This window comes from Nestor notabilis, unplaced genomic scaffold (genome assembly GCF_000696875.1).
Source record: "Nestor notabilis isolate BGI_N333 unplaced genomic scaffold, ASM69687v1 scaffold15038, whole genome shotgun sequence".
Classification (NCBI taxonomy): Eukaryota; Metazoa; Chordata; class Aves; order Psittaciformes; family Psittacidae; genus Nestor; species Nestor notabilis.
In genome coordinates, this window is record NW_009940327.1 from 336580 (window position 1) to 364044 (window position 27465).

Below are 27465 nucleotides of genomic sequence, written 5' to 3' on the forward strand. Positions count from 1 at the left end.
TCGCTTCTGTGTAGCTCTAGACATGAAACATTGTCTCCCTGTTTGCTGACAATATGAATATTTTGTGTTATCCACATTTTTTCCTTTATTTTTTTCCACATCTCTTTCAGGATGATTCTGTCTTTCTTTGCAGTAGTTTCTCCCTTGGTTAATTCAAGTATTTATTAGTTTTATTGGGTGCTTTGATTCGGAATCTTATACAGCAGTAAGGGAAGTTCAATACTCATGTGGCAAAGAAAGTCAGTGAAGAATTAATTATTTCTTTATGTGTTTGATAGATGGAAAGGTGATGGACAATTAAACAATTTATAAAATATAAACATGTACAATGTATCACATTTATGTATCTAAATATGGCACTATAATGTAAGATATAATAACGGCATCTATATGTGTGTATAAAGAACACAAAGATCAATATACTACCATGCATATGCAATTATATTTGAATTCTAAGGAAATTCCCTTTGACTGAGTTGTTCCCCAGTTTATCTTTTGGATGGTTTTGGATGAAGGATCTGGGACTGGCTTCCTCAGGGGTGGGTTATCAGCACAAGCAGTTACTGCAATCCTGTGCCTCAGTGGAAACCACGGCATGGTTCAGGATGCTCAGCTGAGTGTTTTGCTGTGTGATGATGTAAAGCAAATGGATTATGAGGCACCTTCTGTTATTTTTACCATCTGCAATAATGATCAGTTTAATAAAGATTCTTGGATTTGGGCTTTGCTGGTTTGCTGGGTGGGGGTTTCCCTTCTTAAGGTTGTTTTTCAGTTTTGCTGGAAATGATGGACATAAACACCAACTGAATAGGGTCAGATAGAGCTTTGCAATAGGAACAAGCAGTTTCACGCTGCTGACATCCAGCTCTCTACAGTAGAACTGAAATGCGTTTCCCAGACAACCTGGTGGCACTGCTGGGCCCAGATGCCTCTTGGCAATACTCAGTATCATGGCTGATTGAAAAATGGAAAACAAAATTACTGGTGATTTATGATGCATTAGTAAAACCACGTTTGTAGTTCATCTGCTTATGGCCTACTTGTTTGTTTCTTTTGGGGTCTCTGGGAAAAGAAATCAATAGGTTTTGAAGTTATAAAACATAACATTAAAGCACATAGATAAAAGTAAATCAAAAAGCTCTATGAAACCTTCTCTTCTATTAAGCAAAGAAAAAGCTTTCACCTCTGCAAGACAAAGAGAAATCTGCCATGGAAAAGTGTACTATGGAGAACACTGGTAGGGAATCAACAACGAAAGAACAAAACATGCAAGAAGTGAAGAAGGTATTAAGACTCTTGTGAGTGAAAGGGATTCGGATTGGGTCAGCCTGGCAGTCTTTCCTATATAGCAACCCCCCACATAATCCTACCTTTCTTCTGCATTTAAGTTTCTATCTATTCAATTGTTACAAGTCCTAGGAGAAATTTCCTGAAAGAAAAGCACTTCCAGCTGGTCCTCAGGTACGGACTGGACTGTCTGGATCCATCCAGCAAATCAAACACCAAAGCGAGGAACAGGAGGATAGAAGAGTGTCCCCTCTGGGCTCTGCCCAGCCTCTCCTGTCAGGGACCGAGTAAAGAACCTCTGAGGAGACCCCAAGTTAATCTCCTCTTCACTGCCTGCCTCCAAACTTGAAAACCAATACCAGGGATTAGCACTTTTTCTGCCAGTTCAGTCTGCCCTGTGCTTTCCTGGCATCTCACGCTCTCTCCCTTACTTACATTTAAGTTCTTACTTGTTAACCAAAGAAATGTTTCATTTCTATTTTTGCCTCACAAAAGCAACAAAGTTAACAAGTTGTGCCTGATAAATAACCTCCAAGAGATTAGTTTTCTGTAGCGCAGCACTGCATTTCCTTCACCATTCCCCAGGGGATGGAAAGCAGAGCAGAAAAGGCACATAGTGGAAGATGAACAGGGGAAAAGGATTTTTAAAAAATAGGGTAATTGCATCAATTCCTGTTAGCTGAGAAAGCAATTACAGCCCTAAAAATAATCTGACACAAGGAGATACATACAGCTCGACCCGTAAGGGAGGAATAGCAGCACACTCTCAAGATGAAAGAAATAAGAGACTCTGAACACCTCACCCTGGTTGAATGCGTCTGGAAATGCAGCTCTTGGTACAACACACGCTCCTGGTACCCTCACCCCAGCAGAGGAGAGGAGCTGGTGTAACCCTGAGAACACAGAGCCCAGAGCTGATGGCAGCTCCACTCAACAGTAGCAGCTTTCATGACACTGGGGCTTTAGCTTCCTCTTTTACTACTTGGAGCTCGCTCAGTTCCAGACAAGTGCTGTTACACAAAGGATAATCCTGACAACGTGCTCAACTCCAAACTACACCAGAGTAGAATTCCACACACTCCCCACCCCCAAATATCTGGAGATCAGTTTCTGATCCCTCTATTAGGTGAAAAATTGCTGGTGTCTGCAGCAGAGATAGACTCGTCCCTTCTGTTTGTCTCTGAATTCATTTCAGAGTATTGTTAGTTCAGTTTCCCCTACTCCCATCTCACCTTTGCAGGAAAATCCAGCAGCAGCAGATCCCCCCCACTGATATTCAGCATAAGATGAGAATTTAGTTGGTAATTTTAAATAGTATTGCTTTGATGTCAACACATGCACCCCGAGCAGGCTTAGATTTTAAATGGCTTTTCATTTAAATCATAAAATGTGGGGTTTATTACTTATGCCACTTATCCTTTGTAAAATGATTTTGATAGTTCATTTCAACATCAAAGTTGTATTTTACAGGCTTTGTGTTCCACAGTGACACAGGTTGATTAAATCTGTGCAAAATTTACTCCCATTTTCAAAAAGGCTTTTTGTATCTTTTTACCCATAATGATCCATTTATTTAAAGGAGGCAAGTTCTTTACACACAGCTTATTAAGAACATTTTAAGTCAATTAAGAGCACTTTAAGTCCCATTTGTAGAAAAGTGATTTGCAACTGAAAGAGAAAGCCTTTGCTATTCCAGACACTTGTTTTCAGACATGCACCATTGACTTCTGTTTGCACATGGGTGTGCAAAATACGTTACATGTTCTTAAAACTGCATCTATGAAGTGATTCTAAACGCCATGGCACAGAAGAATTAGAGTTCTTGTGAAGAGGCAGTGGTGAATCCTGTGCTGGTCCCATTGATTTCAACTTGTTGGGACATATTTCTCTTTTACTGCAGTGCCATTAGTCACGTTAGTGGTTCATTAGTAATAATATTCTTTGCATCAGCGGCTGTACAAACATAAGGAAGAGGGACAGACCCTGATGCAAAGAGCTTGATTTTATACAAAGCATATGACACACAACGAAAATAGTAACTAATAATTCAGGTAATTATTAAAACTAAGTTAGTTGCCAGTTGTAACTATTCCAACAGCCCACCTATCGCATCGTTACGTGCTGTGGGCTTATGTCCAGTGGCGTTCTTAACAGGGCACGCTACCAGAAGAGCTGAAGTAAAGCAGGAGCTTGGAAGCTCTGCTTTGTTGTAATCTATTCTGTGGATAAACAGAGAACTGTGTCTCCAGGGTTGTCAGTTTGACTTCCTTCATAGGCATCCAATTAAATAACAACAAAAATAAATACTCTGCCTGCACTCTATGTGTATCTCATCACTGATGGGGCTGTCATGGGATGGATTTTATTTTTACCTTCCTACTTTTTCTGAAGTCTGTTTTCTGAGGAGGAAGGTGAACAGGCAACTGGCTCCTTACAGCTTCAAGTGGTTTTGCTTTCAGCCTCGATGTTTCTTCGCAGGATCTTTCAGAAGGCAACCTGCTTTATTTCCCACAGCCATCACTACATTTGTGTCTGCTACAAAAGGCCAGCCCCAAACCCCTTGTGATGAATTGAACTGTTTGGACCAGCTGACATCCCCCTTTGTCTTTCTGTTGAGGAACCTACCTCTCGCTCAAGCTGCAGGCCATGCAAATGTAGATCCTGAACGCCTGAACTCACCATTAAGTAGATTTGCTTTTATTTATCTTCTGTGTTAAAGGCAACAAATGGAATAAACTTTGACCTTACACAGCTCTTGCACCAAGAGCATTCATGGTGGGGCTTTGCTGGTTCACTTGCAAGACAAAGTAGGACACTGAGTGTCGCAGCACGTGATTGCAACTACACACTGCAAAAAGCCTTTATTTGGATTTCTAGACTCAGCTGATAACTAACAGGTAAAGTGTGTGCTGGGTGGATTTCCAGTTTCACACACGCAGCCCTCTGAAAACCGTCTCTTTCACAGCAGTGTTTCAGCCGCAAGCGTTGCGCTGACACGGGTGCGTGGCGCACACCCTACGCTCCCTGGCTCACAGCACGCGGTTTAGGCCATCCCTCCTAATCCCACCCGAGCGCCGACTGTTCCTCACCTTGAATGCAGAGCCCTTCCGTGCAGTTCTCCGACTCCTGGCTCACGCCCTCGCAGTACTTGCCCCCGTTGCGGGGAGGTGGCGCGATGCATTCCCGAACCCGCAGGTGCTCGCACTCCGGGCTGCACACAGACCACTCGCTCCACACCTCCCAGCTTCCATCCACTGAATGGGGAGGAAGGAGAAACAAGTATCATCACTGGGTACAGAACTGCTGTAGCCGAGGTCCTACCGAGAATACCTGCGTCCTATTTCTCCTCAGGTCACAGCAAGTAAAGTTTAATTCTGAGGAGAAATAAACAGAGTTTGATCAGATGTGACGTTAAAATCCAGCGTTAGGATGTACCACCCCAAGCGTGCAAGATGGAAGCTTTTAGAACAGCACCAGTACGTAACATTCTGCAAGCACAGTCAATTCAAACTGCGGGAGGAAACGTTTCCTTGGCCACCCAGATATTAGCTTCCAGGGGTTCAGCACAACTTCTAGCAGAGGCCAGGCTGACGTCGAGGCCATGCATTTTCTACCAGGGCAGGGATGCTGGCATTTACAGAAAGAGCAGAGCAGAGCTGGCCCTGTAGACTTCTGGCTAATGCCCTGAGCAATAGAGAAGATCAGTCTGTTTCTCTGCTGCCTGATTTATAGCTGCCCCTGACCTTGTCCAAAAATGAGAAGAGTTTCCACAGTTCCCTTTCTTTTTCATGCACAAATCAGACTGAAGAACAGTCAGATGAACACAGAGACATGCTTATATAATATTAAGGTTTTTAAATCTCAGCTCAGCACATGTTGTATTTAAAAACTTGTAAAAGCCAGAAGAGAGATTTGCCAGACTCCAGACAAGTCACGATGTGACCACAGACTAACACAGTCTCTTGCAATACATGCACACAATCCTACTGACTTTCTTTAACTCTGTGTGTGAAACACCAAACCCAAAAGCAGATATGGGAGGTTTCAGGTGAACAAATGAGGAAATGTAGTATCCAGCGGTCCATGCCCCATGTCATGATTTTGCTACTGAACCAGTTGCTATTTAGTTAGCTTCAGTGTAAGTTAAAGCACTGACAAACCTGGCACATCAGACCACAGCTGCTTGTGACCGCTGCTCACCCCTACATTAAGCTCTGAGCTGCAGCTGAAACAAGGGTGCAAGTATTCCCCTTTTCCTTTTTGACCGCAGTGGGCTCATCAAAGCACAACTGTCTGCCTGGCGTTTCAGACTGGAACAGCTCTCCCATGAGTGTTACCCAGAGCCAGTCCTTGGCAGACTGTGCATATCTCACCAGGGCAGAGAGAAGTGCAGGTGATTTTCTGCACAGACATCCCTTCACAAAAAGCACCCCCGTTGAGCGGAGCAGGGTTGGTGCAGGTCCGGGATCGCTTCTGCCAGCCCCGGCCACAGCGCGCGTTGCAGTTGGACCACTCAGTCCACGACGACCAGCCTCCATTAACTGCAAAACACCAACATGCCTGAGGTGAGGGGGTGCTGAGAGACATCAACCAACACCTCTGACCACATCATGTCATTCAAAGGCAGAAGGTTGGTTTTACACTCTACAGGGGAATTCCAAGCTGCAGTAGGAACACTGCTGCTCATCAACACACAACCACAGCAAGGCCATGGTGTCAGAGAACACAAATATTTGTTCTGGAAGAGTAATATGCTAGAAGTGCAATGACTGACAGAGTCCAGGAGGGAGGCAAGAGCAGGCATTTCAGTTCTCATAAAATGTTTTGCTCAAATCACAAACAAGACTTCTTCACTTCAAAAAAGGTGATGCCTCCCTAATAAGACAACACGTGCAGTAATAAACATGGAGAGCACAAGAAGAAGGTAATAAAGCCCTTCTTCTACTCTTCTGTCCTTTGCTGTGTAGCATCTAGATTCAGTAGTTAGTGCCTGGACACTGCAGCAGCACAGATCCAATTAAGGCAGCCCTTTATGTACCTCCCCAGGCTTGTGCTCCAGGCTTTCCTGGTAGAGGTGAGGCTTATTTATGTGGTTTAGTCTATAATTGGATCTTCTTAGTATCTGGAGCAAGGACTGTTATTATTGACATAACTTCTGGGAATCCATCACAAACAAACCCCTGGTAATTCCAACCTCTCCAAGAGCAGGAGGCATCTCAGCCTTGAGCAACAGAACTGAAATGAGCCGTTTGATTTAGAACCAGCTGGATGCTAAAAATACAAAGTGCTCCAGCACTAAAAGCACACTCACTCATCTATGTTCTCCTGCAACGAGCACGTTTGCACTGACCGTACACCACGACTGTGGCAGACATGCTCCTTCTCTTGGCAACGATGTTGGCAGCCATGCAGGTGTAGTTCCCTGAGTCAGACAGACGTGCCTGTCGAATGATGAGGTTGTGGTCTGCTCTGGTGTCAATGTTCTCATCCAGGTTGGAATCTATGGGCTCCTCGTTCTTTAGCCATTCCACCTGGAGCAGGGAAGAACAGGAGGGAGGAAAAGAAAAGATGGATGCAGGAAATCTGCTAAATTGTGTTTCAATGATTTCATTAGTAAATGTCACTGCGATCTTTACTATAAACATTAAAAGTGAAGCTAGGATGGGATTCCCAAAAAGGCAGATATCCACAGACTCAGAAAAGAAACTATTCCTCTATTCCTGTTGTGAAGACCCTACAGCTTATTAACAAAGGCACATCAAATGAAATGCTGGGTCATAACAATATAACAATAAAAGAACAGAAAATGGCAAAGAGCTTGTTCACAGTTATATGGGTGTGGATTATATGGGAACCGTTACTGCTGTTCTACTGGGCAAAAAGGAAGGAAAGAAGAGGAAGAAGGTAGGAAAAAAAGAAGGGGAGCAATTAATCACACTTTCCCTTGTGTGGCAGGTAACTACCTCCTTAATATGTCATCTGAGATGTGATGATAAAAAATACTGGCTCATTCCAGTTGAGTAATTTAATTTACCTCCTGGTTCTCTTCACCAGAAACATTAAAGCTTGAAACTGAATTCATTTTCTAAACAATTGCATCTTGTTATTTCTTCTGTATTTGCTCTTGAATCTACACAGTGTATTCTGGTTTTACTGTAGCTATTCATTTATTCAATTACCATCCTGTTTAGGAGAGCCTTCTGGCTTCCCTAAGAGAAGGAAAAAGGGAAATGTCTGGAAACCTGTAGAGCCAAATGCAGGCAACTGATGCCTTGGGCCAACACCCTCATTGATCAGATTGGGAAGTACCAGCTTTGACTGCAGGAGCAGAGAGCCCCGACCGAGGGAGATTCGCAGCCCCTGTGAAATCAGCTCATGACTGCACTGGGTTTCTACGCCTGCACCTCAGAGGAAGGTGCTGTGGGCTGGTAACTCAGAAAGGCTGATTTTTATTCAGTGAATATGGAAGAAAATGTCAACCGAGAAAAAATAAGAAATATTTACAACTACTACTCTGGATATACAGTGTTTTACATGTCAAACAGTTGGACAGTGATCACCCAACCTTTGTAATAGGGTGGGTGACGTGTAGTAAGTATTATTAATTCCACTTCTTTTGAGAGAGAAACAGAAGGATGGGATCACTTGGAATCACAGCTAAGTCGTCGTAACAGATTCCCAATTTACATACACCCCAGAGAGCATTAGTATTTGTTGTGAAGGTACATAAATACCATGAAATGCTGTGAATAATGTATCTGAGGAGACCCAGGAATTATCTTCAAGGCGTTTCTCAACTTGAAACATTAAAAAGAAACAGTTAAGGCACGCTAAGCCGCTGCTACAGAAGTGAAGAATTAAAAATAGAAGCAGAATCAACACATTCTATTAAAAGCCTAAATAAATATGAGTTATTTTAATAGCTTTTCCAGACCTGAAGGAGGTGTGGCTGGACCCTGCAGGCAAATCCCCTTCTCATCTCAGTTCAGACGAATAACCTCGTTAGGAACTTGTGGAAGGACCTGGAACTTTGTGGTAATGAGCTTATGGATTTGCTAGCTCCAGGCATTCATTAGCACTCTGCTCTGCGCAGATGGTCTGCGATTTGTACACTTCCCAGTTTATAAACAAATCTGCACAAGCTGACCAGCAAAGCCAATTTCATTTCATGCCAGACAGTAGCTTCCCCTTCCAGTAGTGTCCCTCACTCCGGTTAGCAAGGGACAAAAGGTGTGTGACTGACATGCCCACAGCTTCCCGTGTCCCAGTAGGCCAAGAACTTACCCTGAAAGGAATCCAGATCTGTGACACTGGTATCCTACACGATGACTATGGATTAAATAAAGCCACTGTTTTACACATCTGTCACAAGAGGCATTTCCTAAGTGTTAAGTACATTATACATTCCATACCGAAAGCAGTTGAAAGGTTTAAGTTCTATATGCTCTGCCTTAAACTGAAGTTAACCAAAAATGGTAACAAAGACAGAATGTCACCATCGAAGCTTACACTCGGCACCCAAGCCGTGCCCGGCTTTTTTGTGCATCCTTACAAAGCTCTCTCGTAACACTCCTTTGCTTTTCTTATCAAATCTGAACTTTTTTTTAAAACTATTACTACTTTTTAAACTGTCTCCTTCAAAGAAGTTTCAAGAACTTAGAGACCAAAGGCTTTGTGTGCCACCGTGCACACCAGAACAAACATTCCCATGCAGTTTCTAAGTGAGGAGCAGTGCCTGGCCCAGCCACGCTTATCTGTGTGAACCCAGAGGAGACTTCCCTTGGCACTGTCAGGAGATGCAATCACCCGTTGTCATGAACTTCACACACGACGCAGCTTTGGTGTCCTCATTTCCACTGTTGGAAGCAGCCCAGGCAATCTCCTGGCCAACATCCATCCTCATGGCTGTTCATTCCCCTGGCTGACACCTTACCTGTACTGACCATGGGTGCCCAGGCGCGGCTCTGGAGCAGCCGCCAGCCAGCCCTACTAAACCCAGTAATGCTCAGCTCTTCCCTGAAGAGTATCTCTTTGAACATATTACAATCTCCTTTGGTCTGAGTGAGACAAGGAACAATCAAGTAATCCATTCACTATTCAGTTTCCCTCTGCAGTGAACTGTAATACTCATTATAAGAGAGGGTTTCAGCAAAGAAACTAGGAATGCAATTTAAATTATGGAACAGCAGCACAAGCATAAATCAAGTGGCAGAAATTCAATGGCTGCAGTCAGAATTAAACTCACTTTATGTGCAGTGTAATGACAAACAGAGTCGTGTCCAAAGAAATGACAAACATGTCTAGTACTACCAGAGTTCATTATTTCACAAGTGCAGCTCTGGGGCAGCGAGAGGCACGTCGGGCTCCGGGTCCCCATGGATGTTACACGCACGCTCCAGGGGGTTTTCCTGTACACAGTTTTCCAGGAGGGAGCTCACACTGATCCACTGTTTGCCGAGTCTGGGGCTGCGAGGCTCAGTGAATGAAAAACATTTACATTAAAGCAAAGCATTTCGAAGACTGATGATCACGGTGAAGGGAGAACATTAAACAGATGGAACATAAACATGAACGTGTTGAGAGATGTGTGATCCAAAGAGGATTTGTAAGGGAGGGCAGCACTGCCTTTTGCTTCTTATCTGGAAGCTTGATGACACTGCAAATACTCATCTCCTATTCCAGCTTCCCCCTCCCTTGAAGAAAACCCAGATTCATTCAAACTCCTTCACTGCCTTTGCCTCAGCAGACAAATGCTGTTGAAAATGGAGAACTAAGGGATGGATTTACAGGATAAACTGATAAAGGAGTCACAATGACAAAAGATTGTGGTTACTTGCAGGGATGCAACCTTTGGAGTAATTCAGCACACACACAAATACATACACACAACCAACCAAGCAAATGAAAGGCAACAAAGAAGCAGACCATGCCTCCATACTGAAATGAGGTGCTGTGTTCTGAGCTGCCACCCTGCAAGGCCTGAGGAACAGACCCAAAACTCATCAGCATGTCACTCCTCTGGCTTTCTCATCAGCAGAGGCCACGCAGTTGCTTGTAACACAATTAAATACATTTCTTTTTAAGAATTAGGCTGTCTGAAGATCTGAATTGTTTCCATCTTGAACTAGACTTGAAGCCTGCTATAATATGCCACAAGTTTATATAAAGATACCTGATTTTTTTTCCCCCCTGAAATTAAATCTGCTCAGAATTAAAATACCCCCATCAATTTCTACCAAAGGCTAATCACGTAATGATCTAGACAAGAAATGCAGGGGCAGGTATGGATTAACTCAGCTGCTACAGACTGGCTGGCAGTGGATGAATTAGCATAATCATAAATTTGTTCCAATTACAGAAAGCAATTATCAAAGCCCAGCTTACAGCATTATCAATGTGAAATCAGTTAAACACACCACAGCCCAGGTAGATTACAATGGGAGTTAGTGAACTCTTTTTTTGCTGTAAAAATAAAGCTTATCGCAAGCCATCCACATTTCTGTCTGCTGTATCCAACACTGAAACAGCCCGTTAGCTCCCCACGGCAGCAGCACAACTGCTGCTTGAGCTGCTGCAGGTGATGGAGTCTCACTGTGTTCAGGATGTGTAAAATAAAGCACACACGTATGTCAGGCCCGTTTGTGTGTGTGTCCACACAGACACTACTGACAGACACCCTCCACCACCATGCAGGGGATTCAAACACTCTGGGGACTTGCAGATACCCATGAGTTTGGGCAAAGGTTGCTGTGGTTCCCTTAAAGCTCTGCCCGTTTCATGGGTTCTGTTGGTGGCTCTTGTGGGAATGGAATGTTAGACCCCAAAATCTCAGCTGCTTTTGTGCCCAGTCACTGAGATTTAATACCCAACAGGAACAACACAACACAGAGTTCTTGTGGACACACATGATAATTTGGTGGGTCAGAAGACAAAAGACCTTGGTACTCTCACTTTTAGATTATACTATCTTGCCCTTTAAATACAACATCTGGCTTCCTCATGTGGTCAATAAACAGAGTACATATGTATCAAAGAAAATACAGTTAGAATGTCAGCATCTCTTGAGGAGAGAATCAATTGCTCTCTCAATGCGAGATAAACACTTCAGGATTTTGAGATGGGAAAGGTCAGCACCTGACTTATGGCAGCACAAATGTTTCCATAGCACAGACAACGTACAGATTTTAAATATGCTCTCTCTCAGATGGAGAAAGCAGCAAACACATCCTTAACAATCCTTTGAGCCCATTCCACTGCTCATGATATCGTTAGAGAGCAAGCCAGTATTTGTATCTTCTGGATAAAACTGCTTTGTCAGTCTCAGATTCACTCCATATTTACAACACAGCCACTGACCTGAAGTGCTGTGTAACCCCGGGTTCTGTCCATGCCTCACACATTCCTCAAGCTTTTGTTTGTTCCGATTCCTTCCCTCTCACATTTCCCCTTCTCCAGACACCTGCCTACTGAAGATGCCCACGGCCTTGTCATTGCTAACAGGAGCAAGGCTCAGAACCCTGTATCTCCTAATAAATACTATCCAAACAAACGTGTTTAGTGTGAAGCTGTTAAAAATACTTATGTATGTTTAAGACAGAGTATTACTGAGGCTGATTCCAATGCCGTTGCCCATGAAGGTACTCAATTAATTCAATACAAATAAGGCGGCATCTCTACTTGAGCTCTTAGCTCCCTAAGAACAAAACTAACACTGTTATAGATGCAAAAGAACTGGGCAGTGTCATATTTTCCCTTCTAGAACCTGACTTTGCATTAAAAAAGAAGGAAAAAAACATCTGAGAATTTCTAAAACTCTGACATTTCTGGGTGAAAGCTTCCCCCCCCCCCAACTGGAGAAGAACACGTTTGAAGCTGATTTCTTTCTACAGAGAGTTTCTTTTAACAGACACTGTTTGCTATAGATCCTCCTCCACATCATGATTAGCAGCAGGTATGTCAGGCTGCTGACACGTTCTCCACTTGTCCACTGGCTCTGGAGCAGGCTGAGGGAGGCTGGATCATGATGCTCACGTTTGCTTTTATGAATATTTCCCCCCACACTCATCAGCTCAAGCCTCTGGCTAGAAACGGTTCTTTCCACATTGATTTAGGTCTCATATTCCACAATCTTTAAGAGCCTTATGAAACATGGCTTTTAGTGGAAGATAGCAAGACACATCCCTTTCAGTTCCTTTCAGATCTGGCAGGAAACTCCTGTTTCTAAAACTTCAGGTGCGTCTGAGCTGGAGAAACCCTCCTCACTGTTAGAGTTCGAACGGATGAGCATGGGCAGGGCAGGTGCTCTGATTACAGCCATGCATTAAGATGGCAGCATGTCTTTGTTACACTTTGGTTTTGCTTTCTCTACCCTCAGACTCAAACAAAGGAGAAACCTCCAACACGATAAATCATTGCGGGAGATTAATAAAAACCAAAGGCCACTTTGCAGGATACAAACCATTCATATCTACCTTTATGATCACACAGTTATTTTATCAACCCAATCAGAACCCATTAATCTTCCTTGCTCGGAGCCTATCACTAGCAACACGCCAGAAGCAGGTCAACTGTACCCGCTGCCTTTGTTTAAATTAATCCACTGAGGGAATACCAGTACCCAACCATTTAATCACGGTGCTGTCACACCGTCCTGGTAAGCATATTTTTCCCTCATTAGATTGAATGTATAATCTCATTACATGAATCTGACACACTGACTCACTCATCAATCAGCCCGGGCTTTTGTTGGTTGCACTGTGAAAAGCAGCACAGAAAGCTTCTCTTGGAAGAGATGTGCTCAGTTGTTGGACCACCTGAAACCCCCAGGGCTGCTTCTGCTAATGCTCATTTTCTCTCCTGTTGTGGCACTGTATGTGGTGTGCAGCCAGTGTTACTCGCTCCATGAACCTCCAATAGCAAGGGGAGGCAGGAGGGATGATTCGTACTCATGGCACTCTCTATACCATGGCTCATGCTCTGAGCTAGATCCAGTTCACAACAAAGTGAGGATTTCTGTGTGCTTTAGAATCACAGCCAAAAATTCCTATTGCTGAAAAATCCAGAGGAGAATCAAGGCTGACATGGGATGGGGTGAGTCAAAACACAACTAAAATATGCTTCTGAATAACTATAACGGGAAAGGTGACAGCCTCTAGGTACATCTCAATTTATAACACTAAAGGTGGGCAAGGACTTGACTCAGACATGCTATTTTAAACCACTGTTATAAAGGCACATTGCTATATGTGCCATTGCTAATGGTACCTTGTCTGATTGTTAAAGATATCATCAGATCCCCACTGCTATTTCTGAAGGAATTAAGTATCTCACATTAATTGGAATGCTGGTTTTTACCTCGGTGCAAACACTATGAATGAATCAGCATTAATAAACCCGAAGGTCATTACGAGGCTTCCACGGTAGTTTTCCAGTGGGGCAGTGCACACAAAGGACTTCAATGATTGTATGGTAAGCAGAAATCAATGATCAAGTTGAAACTCAGTTCCTAACCCCTTGACTATAAAGCTCAGCTGCATCAGTGAGCAGATGAGACTCACCCAGAGCTTTTCTTTTTTCCAAACAACTCAAATCTAAGGTATTTAGTAATGCACAGATCTTGTTTTAGAAGTACACAACACACACTACATGCTTCTCATTATTGTGAATTAGGATGGTTAGAGAGACACAAATAGAGGCCCCAGGGATGGTGCTCATGGGGTGGTTGAATTTGTTTTGCAATGCATGGGGTGTTTGGAAAGTAATTCTAATTGCAGTTGACACTGAAAAAGAACATTTTTAGATAAGAATGTTGGGAATGTTTACAGTGCTTTGCTACCATGGCTTCTGATAGGCAAGATCACGCTCATAGGTAATTCTTAGAGATAAGAAAATTATCCCAGAAAGCTTAAAGTAATTGAAAACTAAGAGTACAAATGAAGAGCATGAGGAGAACATTGCCAAGCATGCTGCAGATCCAGCCTTCAGGAATCGGCAACAGAAACACCGAGCCACAATAAGTGACCACAGTGGTCAGACCTGCTGCTGGCAGAACAAGAGGCCAGCACTGAGAAAACCTCCAACTGCCTGTTTGCTCTTTACCAGCAGAGCTTCCAAATCCTTGTAGGACTCCTTCACGCAATTACCTTTATTATTTAGAATTATAAACATAATGATGAGGTTTTATAAGTTATCCTTTCATGTTCAATCCTTCAAAATTAAGAACACTTCTGAAAATAGTACCAGAAAAATACATGCCACTGCAAAACTGTACATCAAAAAAAGAAAAGCCTCAAAGCACATGCCTTTATAAAAAGGAATTATCTATGCAGAAGAACTACAAAGTTATCTATTTTGTTTCCTCTCATTTTAGCAATCTAATTCAGAAGTAGTTTGCTCCAGCATTTCTATTCCGTGACCTCAGTGTCTCCTGGGTGTACTGATTTAATTCCAACAAGGAAAACAAACATTTTTCCCTCTGGAGGACAGCAGAGTTCACAGTTCAGCTGCCTGCATGAAACCCAGCACACACTCATTCTAGAGACAACAGCCAAGAGGTTTTTCCAAATACAGGGTATATGTGCAGGGATGAAGATGCTTCCAATAGCTGCAAAACGTACAAAATCAGCCAAAAAGGCACCTGGAGAGGCACTAAGGAGACAAGAGCTGACAAGTGTCCCTGTTTCAAATAATTGGTACAGGTATAAAAAGGATCAGATAAAAGAACGAAGTGACAGATTTAACACATTCAATCAGTGCAGTGGCAGACTAACAAAGAGAGGGGTATGATCTCACACTGCACGTTAGGATGGCAAAAGGCAACAAACACAGGGTAAATGTTCCTCCTCTCTCCAGTGCCGGTCCAAATGGGTATGCAGAGGCTGTAAGGGCTTCTAGCTAAAGGAAGAGCTCTCCACTCAGCCTGGGAGAGTTCTGCATATTCATGGTAAAGTACCTGAGTTCAAACCATGCTAAATATCTCTGAGCTTGATTTCCAAGAGAAATCACAGAACATGCTCACCTGGAAATTAATTCTCTTTCCACTAAGTGATAAAGATGTATCAGGAGCAGGGTTTCCACAGCACTGGTACACTGGGTATTTCTTCTGGCCAGCAGACATCCCAGTGATGAACAGCCACTCCAGTCAAACAGACTGTAGCTTAGGCATGGGAGTGAACACTCCATTTAGGTGACAGCTGTATTATAGAATCAGAACAACTCTTGATCTAACACACAGGGAGTCCAAACAAATGGGTTAGTTTTGTGCAGATCTTACCTAATCTATGACTCCCTGAGACTGCTCACATATAACGTATTACATTTTGTGGATGAGGCTGAGGAGATTGACAGGTCTTCTTTGATGAGCATGAACAATGGGCAGCAACACTGAACAATGAAAAATGCTCAGGGTGTCCCTACAAAAAGCCTCTTAGAAACTCCTCTGGACTCAAGTACTCAAAAGGCCTTGTCTTAAATGCCCACGTCACTTTGTGAACACTACACTTTAAAACAATATGAGACACTCAACATCTTTAAACACATTATGGTGTGCAGAGGCTCAGTAGCTCCTGCAGCACACCTGGCTGCCCCCCTTCACTCATTCAAGTGTGTTTTCAAAGGGATGTTTGTTTGCTCCTCAGCTGTCTGTGGCGGAAACAAGGACAAACGTTAGGAAAAAGCATTGCATTAACAACATGGGCTCACCACAGCATTTCAGAGTTGCCAGTGTCCAAAAAAGAGCATCCAAAATACATCTAGTGCAGTGCTGGGCAGCTTAGCAAGAGAATTAAAACCAAATGAATAAACAGAAAAAAAAACCCCGAAGCATTCACCTACCTTGTACAACCAGATACCCCAATTTCTGTAACTGGTGCTGCTGCCCTGAAATGCAATCAGCTAACCCACTAAAATGTCCATGATGTATTTAAAAGTCTACCAGTTCTGTGCAGAGCAACGTCCTTTTTATTCCCCACTTAAAAAGAATAACTGTGAAATCTAAGCCTTTTTATTTCAGCATATTGAGCAATAGCATTAAAGTGATTTTTACAAGCACTGATAATCACAAGCCTTTTCTGCCTTTGAAACCTGTTCTTTGTTTGAACCTCTACAGAGTATTACTGCAGGCTCTATACTGTGTGTATCACAACTCCTGTTGTAATTCCTAATCCATGATCTAGGCTGAGTAAAAAATAAAACCAGAGCATTGAAGATGAAATACTGCAGGAGAAAAGACAGAAAGGTAACACTGAAGCAGACACTTCTCTCAAAGACGACAGTGATGAAGGGCAAGGAGTGAATACCAGATGTGAACAAAGATGAAACAGCATATGAAATAAAATAAACTGAATCCTGATTCTGGATTTGTGCTGCCCACGGAGCAGTCACAGGCTTAGACAAAAAAGCTTTAACTGAGCAGATGTGTTATAGAGCATGATTTATAAACAAACCCTACATATCATTACACTGTCATGTTCTCAATCCAATCTGTCCAGACCAACACGTCCTGTATTGTCCACGATAACCGCCCATTTCTCCCTCTTTGCTAGATGTGAAAGTATGAAAAATGAAAACTGTGAAGTTCTCTTCCAAGCAGCTGAAGACATGAAGAGGACAGGGCACGTTCTGTGTGCCACAGGGAGAAATGGCACTATTTTCAAACGCAGAGCAAACCAAACTGGAATGACATGACCAGAATAACTGAGCAACTGTGAGTGAGCTGCCACGTGGCTTCAGTGGAATAGAACTAACATTTAGGGGTTGTTCTGTTTCCTTTGTTGAGTAAGTTGAGACCTGATAAACGGAGATCGAAGGGAAGGTGATGAGATGTGTATAAAATCCGTGAGGACTCTTCAGTAGAATGTCACATTCCAAGTGGGTTCAGACCTGCTCTTGCCCCACACGCAGCCATTCACAGTATCATAAGCAGGAACTGCTGCTTTAATCTGTGCTACTTTTCACCAGTTCAGTGCTGGACAGTGACAATAAAAAAATCTGAATTTCTCTGGATCTGGAAAAAGCAGTAATGATGTAGATACCTGCAAAAAAGACCTATTTCCCCTGCTCAATGAATAATTAGTTGTCAGCCTGCAAGTGGTGCTGCAGTTACCAGAACCTTCACTCCCCAAGGACAGACTTAGACAATTAAGTCTGTGAAAAATCTCTGTTCAAGGATTCACACAATGTGGCTTGACTCCGGAAATGTTTCTTCCACTCATGAGTGCAGTGACTTCCGAAGTGATATCTCTATTCATAACTCTTTACTACCTTATGCCAAAACTGATCTTCTGTACAATTCTGCACAGAGAACACTCCTAAGTGAGGTATTTGTGCAGCTCTGAACATGTTCAGAAGATTATGTGGGATATTTACGTATGTATATATAAACTGTCATTAAAATGTTGCTTTTCTAGAATAAAGGAATTTTTTTGCCCCTGAAATGTCACTATTTTAAAGGTGTAATTCAGAAACAGCAATACTGCATGTGTACCAATTCAAACAGGATTTTAAGACCTTACATCTGTCAGCTGGCTGCCACCTGAATGACCTGAAGGTTACATCTGCTCTACTCTAAGTGTAGTACCTCAGAAGACCTTATTCATTACTGTAATACCTTTATGTTTTAGGAGTCTGACCTGCTAACCATCACAACATGGCCTGGGCTATGCCAAGGTGAATGTATGTAGTCAGAGACATGAGCAACTACCATAACACTTAGATCTGTAGTATGACCAATATGCTCATTAAGAGCATATTAATGTATGTAATATGACAATATGCAATATATGTAATATGACAACACTACTCATTAAGAGCTTGGAGCAATGCTTCAGTAGCAGGCTGAAGATTTGAGTGCTAGACAAGCTTCCAGCCCACAGAGACCTCCAACCAACTATGGAGGAAGAGTCAGGGGGTTCTGAAGTGCTGAAATCTCACTAACATCACTCTTCATCACTAACAGTGAGAGTTAAGTTCCTTCACAAAGCAAAAAGAATTGATTTCACTGTTCCAAATGTAACACCTCCTAATTTTGTCGTGTTGAAGTTAACTGTTAGATTTCTTACAGCTTCACATAACTTTATGATTTTAAAAATGTGAATGCTGGCTGCAGTGGTTCAAAGTAAAACCAGTTTATAGGAAGAACTTCCGTGCAGGTAAATAATAATTGAACATACTGCACATACCCGAGAGCTCAATCTTGAAAGTAAAATGCCTTCAGTGAAAAATGAAACACACTTATTGTAACTAACATACCCTAAAAGTAAAGTAAATATTGATATTCCAGGCACAAGACCTGAGATCTATAACTAACTGTATAAAATGCATGCTGTTTGCATTTAGCAATCATACTCTGTTTTCCATAACTAGAAACAAGATTCATTGAAGTCTATAATTCACCAGCCTTTTTTGTCATAGTATTTTACTACAATACCATTATCCTGCCATATTACATTTACTGTATGTGTGCAAGTCCCATAAATACATGAGCCTATGTAAAACAGGCAGCAATGACTCTTACTACTTTTGGAATACTTGCAGCTTTTGAATTTTATGTGGGTTTCATATTTTGTTGATGTGTTTGAAATGGAGTATGTACTGCCCAGAAGAGAAATGATTTTACATTTCCATTAAAAGCTATAGTGGTAAATAAACCATCAGAACTCATGCAGATATTCCCTGGAACATCCACAACAGTCTATTAAAATGCCAAAATGTGTGTTGAACATTTGAAAAAGTAGCAGTGGATACAGCATATTTAGAACTTGACTATATGCATGTATTAAATGATAAAGATATTTGAGAGTATTGCACAAACCTCTGCAGAGCTCTCCACACAAGTTTACACTCATCAGCAACAGTTTAGCACAACAGCTGCCCTTTTAGTACCAAACAAACCCACCCACAAACAAAAGCAGGCAGGATGTATAGGAAGAGCTGCAGCTTCTTCCTAATGCTCCACTATGAGCTAGTCCCATCTAAAGATTTAACCTCAGAGAGTATTTATTTATAACAAAAGAGATTTAGGATGAATTTTAAGGTCAAGTTCTGCTCAGATCTGCACCTCATGCATCACAACTGACTGCAACCCTGTTACCCATCAGGCGTTTCTGGTTGGGAATTGCTCCCCCTGAGCTAATCCATTCTACAGCATTATCACCCTTCCTCAAAATTAAGCCATACTAAGTTCCTATTAAATGCAGGCCTCCAGAGGATGACAGAAGCTCCTCCTGATGGCAAATTTCAGTACAGAATACAGACGCTTGCTATCCAATTAAAGCACATTTAAAACCTGATTATCGAGTCCACTAAATTAAACAGGAACAACCTATGACAGCTTGAGACATTTAAAGCTCTTTTGTCACTGATGGAGGAGTCAGGAGTAATACACCTCCACCATACCACACCACCTGTCTAAAAAGATTACTAGCTACAAAAGCAAGCAATTTATTTGCTCCCGTACCAAAAACAATTAATATTTTACTCTCTGAAGCCCTAATAAGGTGGAACATACAGGACAGATTATCCTAAACTTAATTAAATGGATATTGACTATTTTCCAGGTTACAGTTCAAGACTTGTCTAGCAACAGTCACAGAGCACATCACAACCACCCAGGACCAGACAGTAAAAAGGAATTACCATCAGTGAACTAGAAAGGATGCTCTAATTTATTCTGTTTGCTGAGTCTCTCACAAGCCACCAGGATCTATCAGTCACATTGATTCCAAGTGCTCCACCTAAGCTGGTACAGAGCTGCATGAAATGACAGAATCAAGTTGTCTGCATTCTTCACTGCTTCACTCTGAAAGTAAATGATTGTGTCACCGAGAGGCACTGACTGCAGTGCTCAGTATATTCTTAAGAGAAAGAAAAATACCCTTTGGCAGGAGTACAGGAAAACACTAAGGCATGATTAGGGTTACCAACCTGCCAGCATTATGGATATGGAATCTTACCAAAGTTGCTTTATATAGTCAAGGTAATAGGTATGAACGGCACTACGTCATGTTAATGGCAGGGCTGTAATCCAGGGGAAATAGCAGTACAACATGTATTTCTCAAGGATGAGGGCTTAATACCTACTTCGAACTCACAGCTTGCATCCCCATTGCTTTACACTTTGTGTATCGATTTAAAGCTGAGGTTTGCAAGAAGTGGCTGGTGACTGAGCCTGGCTGGCTGGCTCGGGGCTCTAGGTGTGTTTACCTCCTTTAAACACCTTTGTGAACCTACATGGAAGGGTTACAGAGTCTTACATGACTTTGTAGTGTCTAAAATGCCTATCAGCAGACTCTATGTGGCATTGAGAGCAAAAGCCAGTCAATCTGGAGCATGCAAACGCTGTTTCACACCCACAGGAGCACCGGGGAAGCCAACCTTATGCTGAATAAAATGAGGACCTCAAAGACTATGTGCTTATTGAAGAATTATTGAAATGCTGAAGGATGCAGAAGCAAGTATTAAACAGAACGGAGGGGAGACTGAAAATGCTAACACTCAGCATACACACACAGAGCAGCAAGTTTGTCAAACACAGCAAAAAGGAGGATCTGGTTTTTGTGTCTTCCACCACTACCCCCAAAAAAGAAGTTTCCATAAATTGGAGAATGCAGACTAGGGAGAAACTACTTAAAGAAAGGCCAAAAGGTCAGCAGAGAACTAAGGAAAGAATGTAAAAAAATTCACTTGAGATGATGACCAGGAGAACAAACAAAAGCTCTTATATCTTGTACTGTAAAAAATGAAGCACCGCCTCAAAACCATCGGAATTCCATGAACAGAAACCAAAATCAATCTATAGCACTTGCTGACTGAGCCACACACTGAAGCTCTGACCTCAGCATCTCACTACTGGTCACAAGATAGACTGCACAAATGCCTCTAGATAAACCTTTTTGCAGGATTGGGATGAATGAAGAGGAAATGCCAGAGAACTTGAGAGGTGGGGAAGTGAACAGAGGCCGCTGGACTCTGCCAGGCACCAGGCAACACATTCTCTTCTTTAAAATAGGCCAAGCTATGCCTTGCTTGCTCCAGCCAATCTTCATCCCATATTTTCAAGGCTGAACTGTAGCCATTTATAAGCCAGACAGAGGACTTAAGACCCTGGCTGAATGCAGAGTACGTTTCACGCAAGGCTATAGGTTAAGGATATGCCTTAAAAATCATCTAAAACCAGTGCAATACTTGCTTGGTGCCAGATGAAGTGCACCACGGAAACTGCTGTGTCTCCCCAGGAATAACACAAAGTAATAAACTAAACTTACACACCAACAACCAAAAAGCACAAACCACACAGAAACCATAGCACTGTGCACTGGAAAAAACCTAATATATCCCAAGTGTAAGAAGCATTTTAACTCAGTAACATGATGCACTTTGAATAGCAGCTGGGTGGGGGTCTAAGGATACATCTGACGTGGTTTTAGAAGTGAGCTGATGGGCTACCTGAGCTCAGGGAGCCTGGTGTGTAGCCATGCACAAGCCCAAGGTGCCACGACAGCTGAATGAGCATGGAGTACCTCAGCTAAGCTCAGCTGCTCTGCGCCAGACCCTGAATTCACTTAAGCTGCAGTAAAGTTTTCCTTCTAGTAACAGAAGTTTGTGTGTGAAGGAAGGCTGTTCAGGAACTGCTGTTCAGGCTGGCAGATCTTGCAGCTTGACGAAATTCATCATGTATTATATCACTGTCAAATACACTGCTCTAAAAATGTCTTTTTAATAGAGAGAAGCCAATCTTCCCTTCACAAATTTCTTCAAACTGCTCCCCAAACAACAAGCTGTACACAGTGAGCAAGGTTGGTCTTGTGAAGAGATGCAGATGAACGACAGTAGCAAGGCTAAAGACGTTGCTGTGGCAAACCTGACATTCAACTCTGCATTTTCTGAGGAGAACTCAGCCCTCCCTTTCCTCTCATTTTCACCATGCCAGTGAAAATCAGGAATACTTCCTCTGATATCTATCTCAGCAACACAAGCATCGTGCCCGGAGATCCAAGCCCACGGTACCCACCTGGCAGCCTGACAACAACAACCAGCAGACGAGGATTCATGAGAGCTTAGCTGACTCCTACACTACACCACAACTGCCTCCCTGCAAACACTCTGAGCTAAACGAGGCCTCTATTGCACACAATTAATAAACATATCTATGGGGAGAATCTGTTGTGGGACTGGAAGCCAGAACTGTCTCTTCCCTAGGCCAACTCTGCACCAGAGAGAAAGAAATGGCTCTGGTCCCATCAAACCTGTGCCAGCAGAGACTCTGTTATATTTAAATCAACATTTGCCACAGCAGGAGATTATCAGAATGCTCTACTTAAATGCTGGATTTTCTTTCTTATTTTGATGTTTAACTCATAAAAACTGAATTTATTTGGGTTGGGTGCTGATGTATGCAAGCACAGCTGCTCACCAGCTCTGTTTTGCTTGCCATGTGAATGCATGAGAAGGGGATTTAAAACCTCTTTCCAGTCTGCTTAGTGTCAGCATTTGGGTTTTCTTGCTCTCTTACTGCTGTTGCAAATGCACCCAGAATGCCCCAACTCTCAGCAACCTCCAAAGCAGAGATGTACAGGATTTTCTCAGGTTCCCTTCTTCATAGAGGACAACTGGAGATACGAAACCTGCTAACAAAGGCTGCAGAAACTGAAACACAGGGTGGACTATGGAGAGACTGAAGACAGCAGACCTGGACATGCACATAACCTGAAAGGCAGAGGGTCCTAGTTGCTCAGGAGATGCAGTGTGGTATTACCCCATTCAGGGGTAGGTGCCTATCCTGTCCATACACAGTTCAAAATGGTTTCCTAACTTGCTAAGGCTGTCAGAACTATTGTTACTCAGTTTTTTACTGCTCTTGCCACATAAGGTTTTATTATGGGTAAAATCAGGCACATTCAATAGTACTTCATGCACACAAAATGGACATTGGCACCATAAAGAGTGTAATCAAATTCTAGGAAAGAGAATGCAGATTTAGAGAGATGCTCCTTTCTATGCCTTCTACTTAGGACCCAGCTGACACAAGCAACTGAAATTTGCTGCTAAATGAATCAAGACAGTACAGTGCATTTCAAAGCAGCATTAAAATCAGTGCTTGCCTCAGCAGGATTTGGTGCTCCTGAATCATGCTTGTATAACATTAAAGCTGAGTTAGAATATTGCTGTTCTTTATTTGTTATCCTCCTTGATTGTTTGCTTGCGCTAATGTGTTATTCAGCTTAAAGACTATTTACTAAAACTGAACAGTATGAGCACACAGAGCACTGACCATGTCACATGAGCTACCATTTGTAAACTGATTTATACAAGCCAAGTTTTAAGCCATATACAGTTCAGACGCATTTAAACTACAGCTCCAAACCTTTAATCCATGTTCTCCTAACTTCTTTATATACATATTGTGTGCAGAAATTAATGAGTAAATCAAACAGTCTGGTGATGAGAATACGGAAGCCTTACTCATCCTGGAACAGATGGTAGGAACAGAAATTGCTCCCAACAAAACTAAACTTGATCTAGAGGAACTCTCTCTAGATAACTTCTCTGTGAGGTTTGTTCACAGTTGCTGTATGATCTGTGTCATCCCACCCCAAAAATGAATTACAAAACTAAAGGATTAGTACTGGGAGGCCAAAATGCTAACTGAGGACAGCTCAGGAGTTCCCAGATGTGGACCCCTAATGCTGCTACTCGGTTAAACACTTTTCCTGCACAAAAGCACAGTAAGGGCTTGCCACTGATGGCACATAATGGCATAAATATGCCTGGGAATTGCTGATCTATTCAGCAACAAGCATCTCTGCCTACCAAGAACTGCCCAGGTCCACTCACTCAGTTTTAAACCTGGAAACCAGCGGTGTCTGGAATCACCGAGGTGAAAGTATGTGAGGAAAGGAATAATGGCAAAGACAGACAATCTCTCCTGTAATTCCAAGGAAACCATGGTATCAGCCCTCACTAACATATATCCCTGCTTTTCACTTCTAGGACTAATGACAGGTTTTTTCACATTAAACTATGGGGTAGATCAAGAGCATTTAATGCTTCTATCCTTAGATTTAAGAAATCTTCAGCACTTCTAAGCCGCAGAAAAACAATTCCAGAGATGAAGATTTATATTCTTGATAATGGGGCAGGCTCACATAAATAACTGAGCTCAATTTAAGTTTCATTCCAGCTGTAAAGTGTCTGCCTCTTATTGAGCTGCAATGGCAAGATTAGAGCTTTGCCTGTATCAGTCATTCACAGCCATTGTCAGAAACAAATCACTAGATTAACCAGTGGCTACAGGGAGCACAGGAAATGCGTTTCTCTTCCCGAACTTCTGCACTTGATGGAATAATCGGAATCTTCCCCTGGGATTCAGGCAGATATTGGCATGGTAACGTGAAAGGGGCTGCAGCCTCCTATCCGTTTCATTTTCCATTTGCATTTCCAGGTCCATGCAGAGTATGGATTAAACAAACAAACCCCAACAATGCCACAATTAGCATCTATTTTGCATCTAATGAAACAGAAGACAAGCTTCTTTGTCTGCAGTTATTTCAAGCCTTATGTTTTCATCTCGGGCTTCATCCAAACTCTAATGAAATAAATTCCTGGATCAGAACCACAGATCTGTTGCCAGCACTGGGTTTTGAAGCCTTCTACACTTCTCAGTACCCACGTAATAATTACTGAGCTATTTCTCATCCACATTTAACAGGGCAGGTCGCCTTTACTTTGAGAACACTGCAAGAGTTAATAACCTCAAGCTTACTGCCACAGAGCAGAGCTATTACTTAGTGAATCTGGTACCCAGTTTCTAAAGACACTGCATTATTTCCAGCAGACTATTTACCTGAGCACAGAATTAGCCTTGACTCTGAGCCTTTATGTGAAATTTTATTGTCCAAAGCAAATATGACCTGTTAAGATTTAGAGGCTGTATTAGCAGCAATAACAATTTTACAATCAACATCAGTAAATCTGTGTTTATTGAGAACTCTACAGTCTTTAACTGTGGAAAGCAATTAAAACGTCTGTTTCTCACTGGATATAACACCTAACTTTCATAAAAGACACACATCCTGTTTAATTGTTGAGTGTAACGCAGTGCAGTTCAAATCATTCTAAAATTCTCAGTAAAATTCAGACAGTGATGACTGAGAATCACCTTTTTTTTCTCCTAAAGTGGCTGAATTCCAATAAAAATAACATTCTTGGCTATTAAACTGTACAGAAATTGGAAAAGAGTCAAATGTCTGCACTCGAGTTCAGCAAACTATATGTGTTGGTTAGAACTGTATCTATCATCACTGATTTCTTTTGATCTTAAAGAAGACACACTGATTCTCCATAGATTCAATTTGAAAACTCACCTTTAAGCACTGTGTTTTTAGAATGAGTAACAAAAACTGACATACAGGCCTGTGAGAAGAGTCAGGGCAAGAAAACGTCCTACCATCTCCTGAAGGAGGTACTAGGATCATCATCACATTAAAGAACATTCCTTCAGTGAACAGAGTGTAATGAGAGACACAAGGAGTACTTGAGCCTACAAAGTTTTGAGAAAGTAGATCAGGCAACTGAACAGAGAAAAAAGTGGTGGGTGAAAGAAGAAGGGAAGGGAGACACAGGATTTGAAGGCACTGGACAAGGCAGAGATCCTCCAGGAAAACGAGGCTGACACACAGCCCCAGGACAACGGCTCAGGTTTTTTCCACAGCTAAGAAAGACTGTACAGTCCAGTAGAGGTCTCATTTCACTTTGTAACTACTTGTTTCCAGCCTTTTTCCTACAACTCTACCCTTGATTTGGGGCATTTTATGAAGAAACATTCACTTGTTTTACCATAGTTTTGTGGAACGAGGGGAACCAGGGTTAAAGAAATAAGCAAAATGGAAATTTTGACCACAAAGAGAGTACATTTATGTGAGATAGGATCCACTGGCAGTTTGGAGGGATGTGCACTCAGGAAACCTGGGTTAGCAGCTCACATTGTCTGAGACAAAGAGGTCACTGAGGTTACCAGCTGGTGGCTTTGGGGGATTTCTGCAGGCAGTGATTTCCATCCCTTCTGCAGAGCGTGGGCAATGAATCCCACACAGAGAAAGGATGTTTTGGCAATTACACCTTTGGAAGTTTTTTTGGTCGATAGGATAGGTGTGTTTACCAGAATACACATTCCAATAATTGCAGCAATTCTCTGCAATGCAGTATCCATTTTTCTAACAACTCAAAACATAAGTAAAAATACACAGCTGAGGAGAATGTGGTATCAGAAATTCAAATGATGGAGTAAAGCTCATTAGATACCTGGATACAAATTCATCTACTCACCATTCTTATTTCTAACCCATCTGCCTTTTGACCTTTGCCACTTCCATCTGATTTTCAGCATCTATTGTACACCAGTTTGCTGCATTTCTCCTCTATTTTCATCTTATCAACACGCTTCTCCTTAACTAAAAGGATGCCTTTGCTTTGGAGTTTATTTTTCCTTGCTTCTTTTGTTGCTTCACTTACAACACACCACAGCAACAGTGAAGATAAAGGGCAAAAATCACTTCTGAGTGATACTATTTCTCTTCCTCATCAAAAGAAGCTAGTGAGCATGTTGCAGTGTGTGATCAGCAGCACAGCACAGTGTTACTGGGGCTGCTCACAGCTCTGGCTCTGCGGCTGCAGCCTCAGCATGGTCACTGCAGCTTACCCAGGGACCCAAGAGATTCAAACACTGCCCCGGGTCCTGTCAGCGCAGCACTGGCTCAGGACTTCCACCACCAGTCAGCTCTTTGATAGGTAAGAAAAGGGTGATGCCGTGCTCACTTCAACCAGCACATTGTCTTTTTCTTTTCATGCCTCCCTAGCAGATTTTTAAGCACAAGCCACTTAAAACATCTTCCTCCAAGAATAGTTGGGCTATTATCATTTAAAGGCATCCCCATTACTTTCCTGCTTAGATGTAATTCTCTTGACAAAAAGCATGTTTAAAGCTAAGCAAAAAAAAGCCCCAATTATTATTTGTGGCAGATTTTGTCTCCAGCAACAATTCACCATAATATTTTTAGGATGAGGGGTCTTTTTCTATGTTTTATTTTTCAATGAGAAAAGTCATTCCTGAGGAAATAAGTAACAATCTGTTTTCAGTTTGTAAGCCTAACATTTGAAAACTGTACCAAACCCAGGATTTCTTTT

At 42.2% G+C, this 27465-nt stretch overlaps 1 protein-coding gene across 1 annotated transcript in view; it reads right to left on the reverse strand.

Moving 5' to 3' along the window:
• UNC5D (unc-5 homolog D (C. elegans)) overlaps positions 1 to 27465 on the reverse strand; it is a 65364-nt gene that overhangs the window by 22454 nt on the left and 15445 nt on the right. The window contains exons 5-7 of the mRNA XM_010020278.1: positions 6638 to 6818; positions 5661 to 5828; positions 4377 to 4541 (exon numbers count right to left, since the gene is read on the reverse strand). Of these exons, the coding sequence (XP_010018580.1) occupies positions 4377 to 4541; positions 5661 to 5828; positions 6638 to 6818 (514 nt within the window). The remainder of the gene's footprint in view (positions 1 to 4376; positions 4542 to 5660; positions 5829 to 6637; positions 6819 to 27465) is intronic.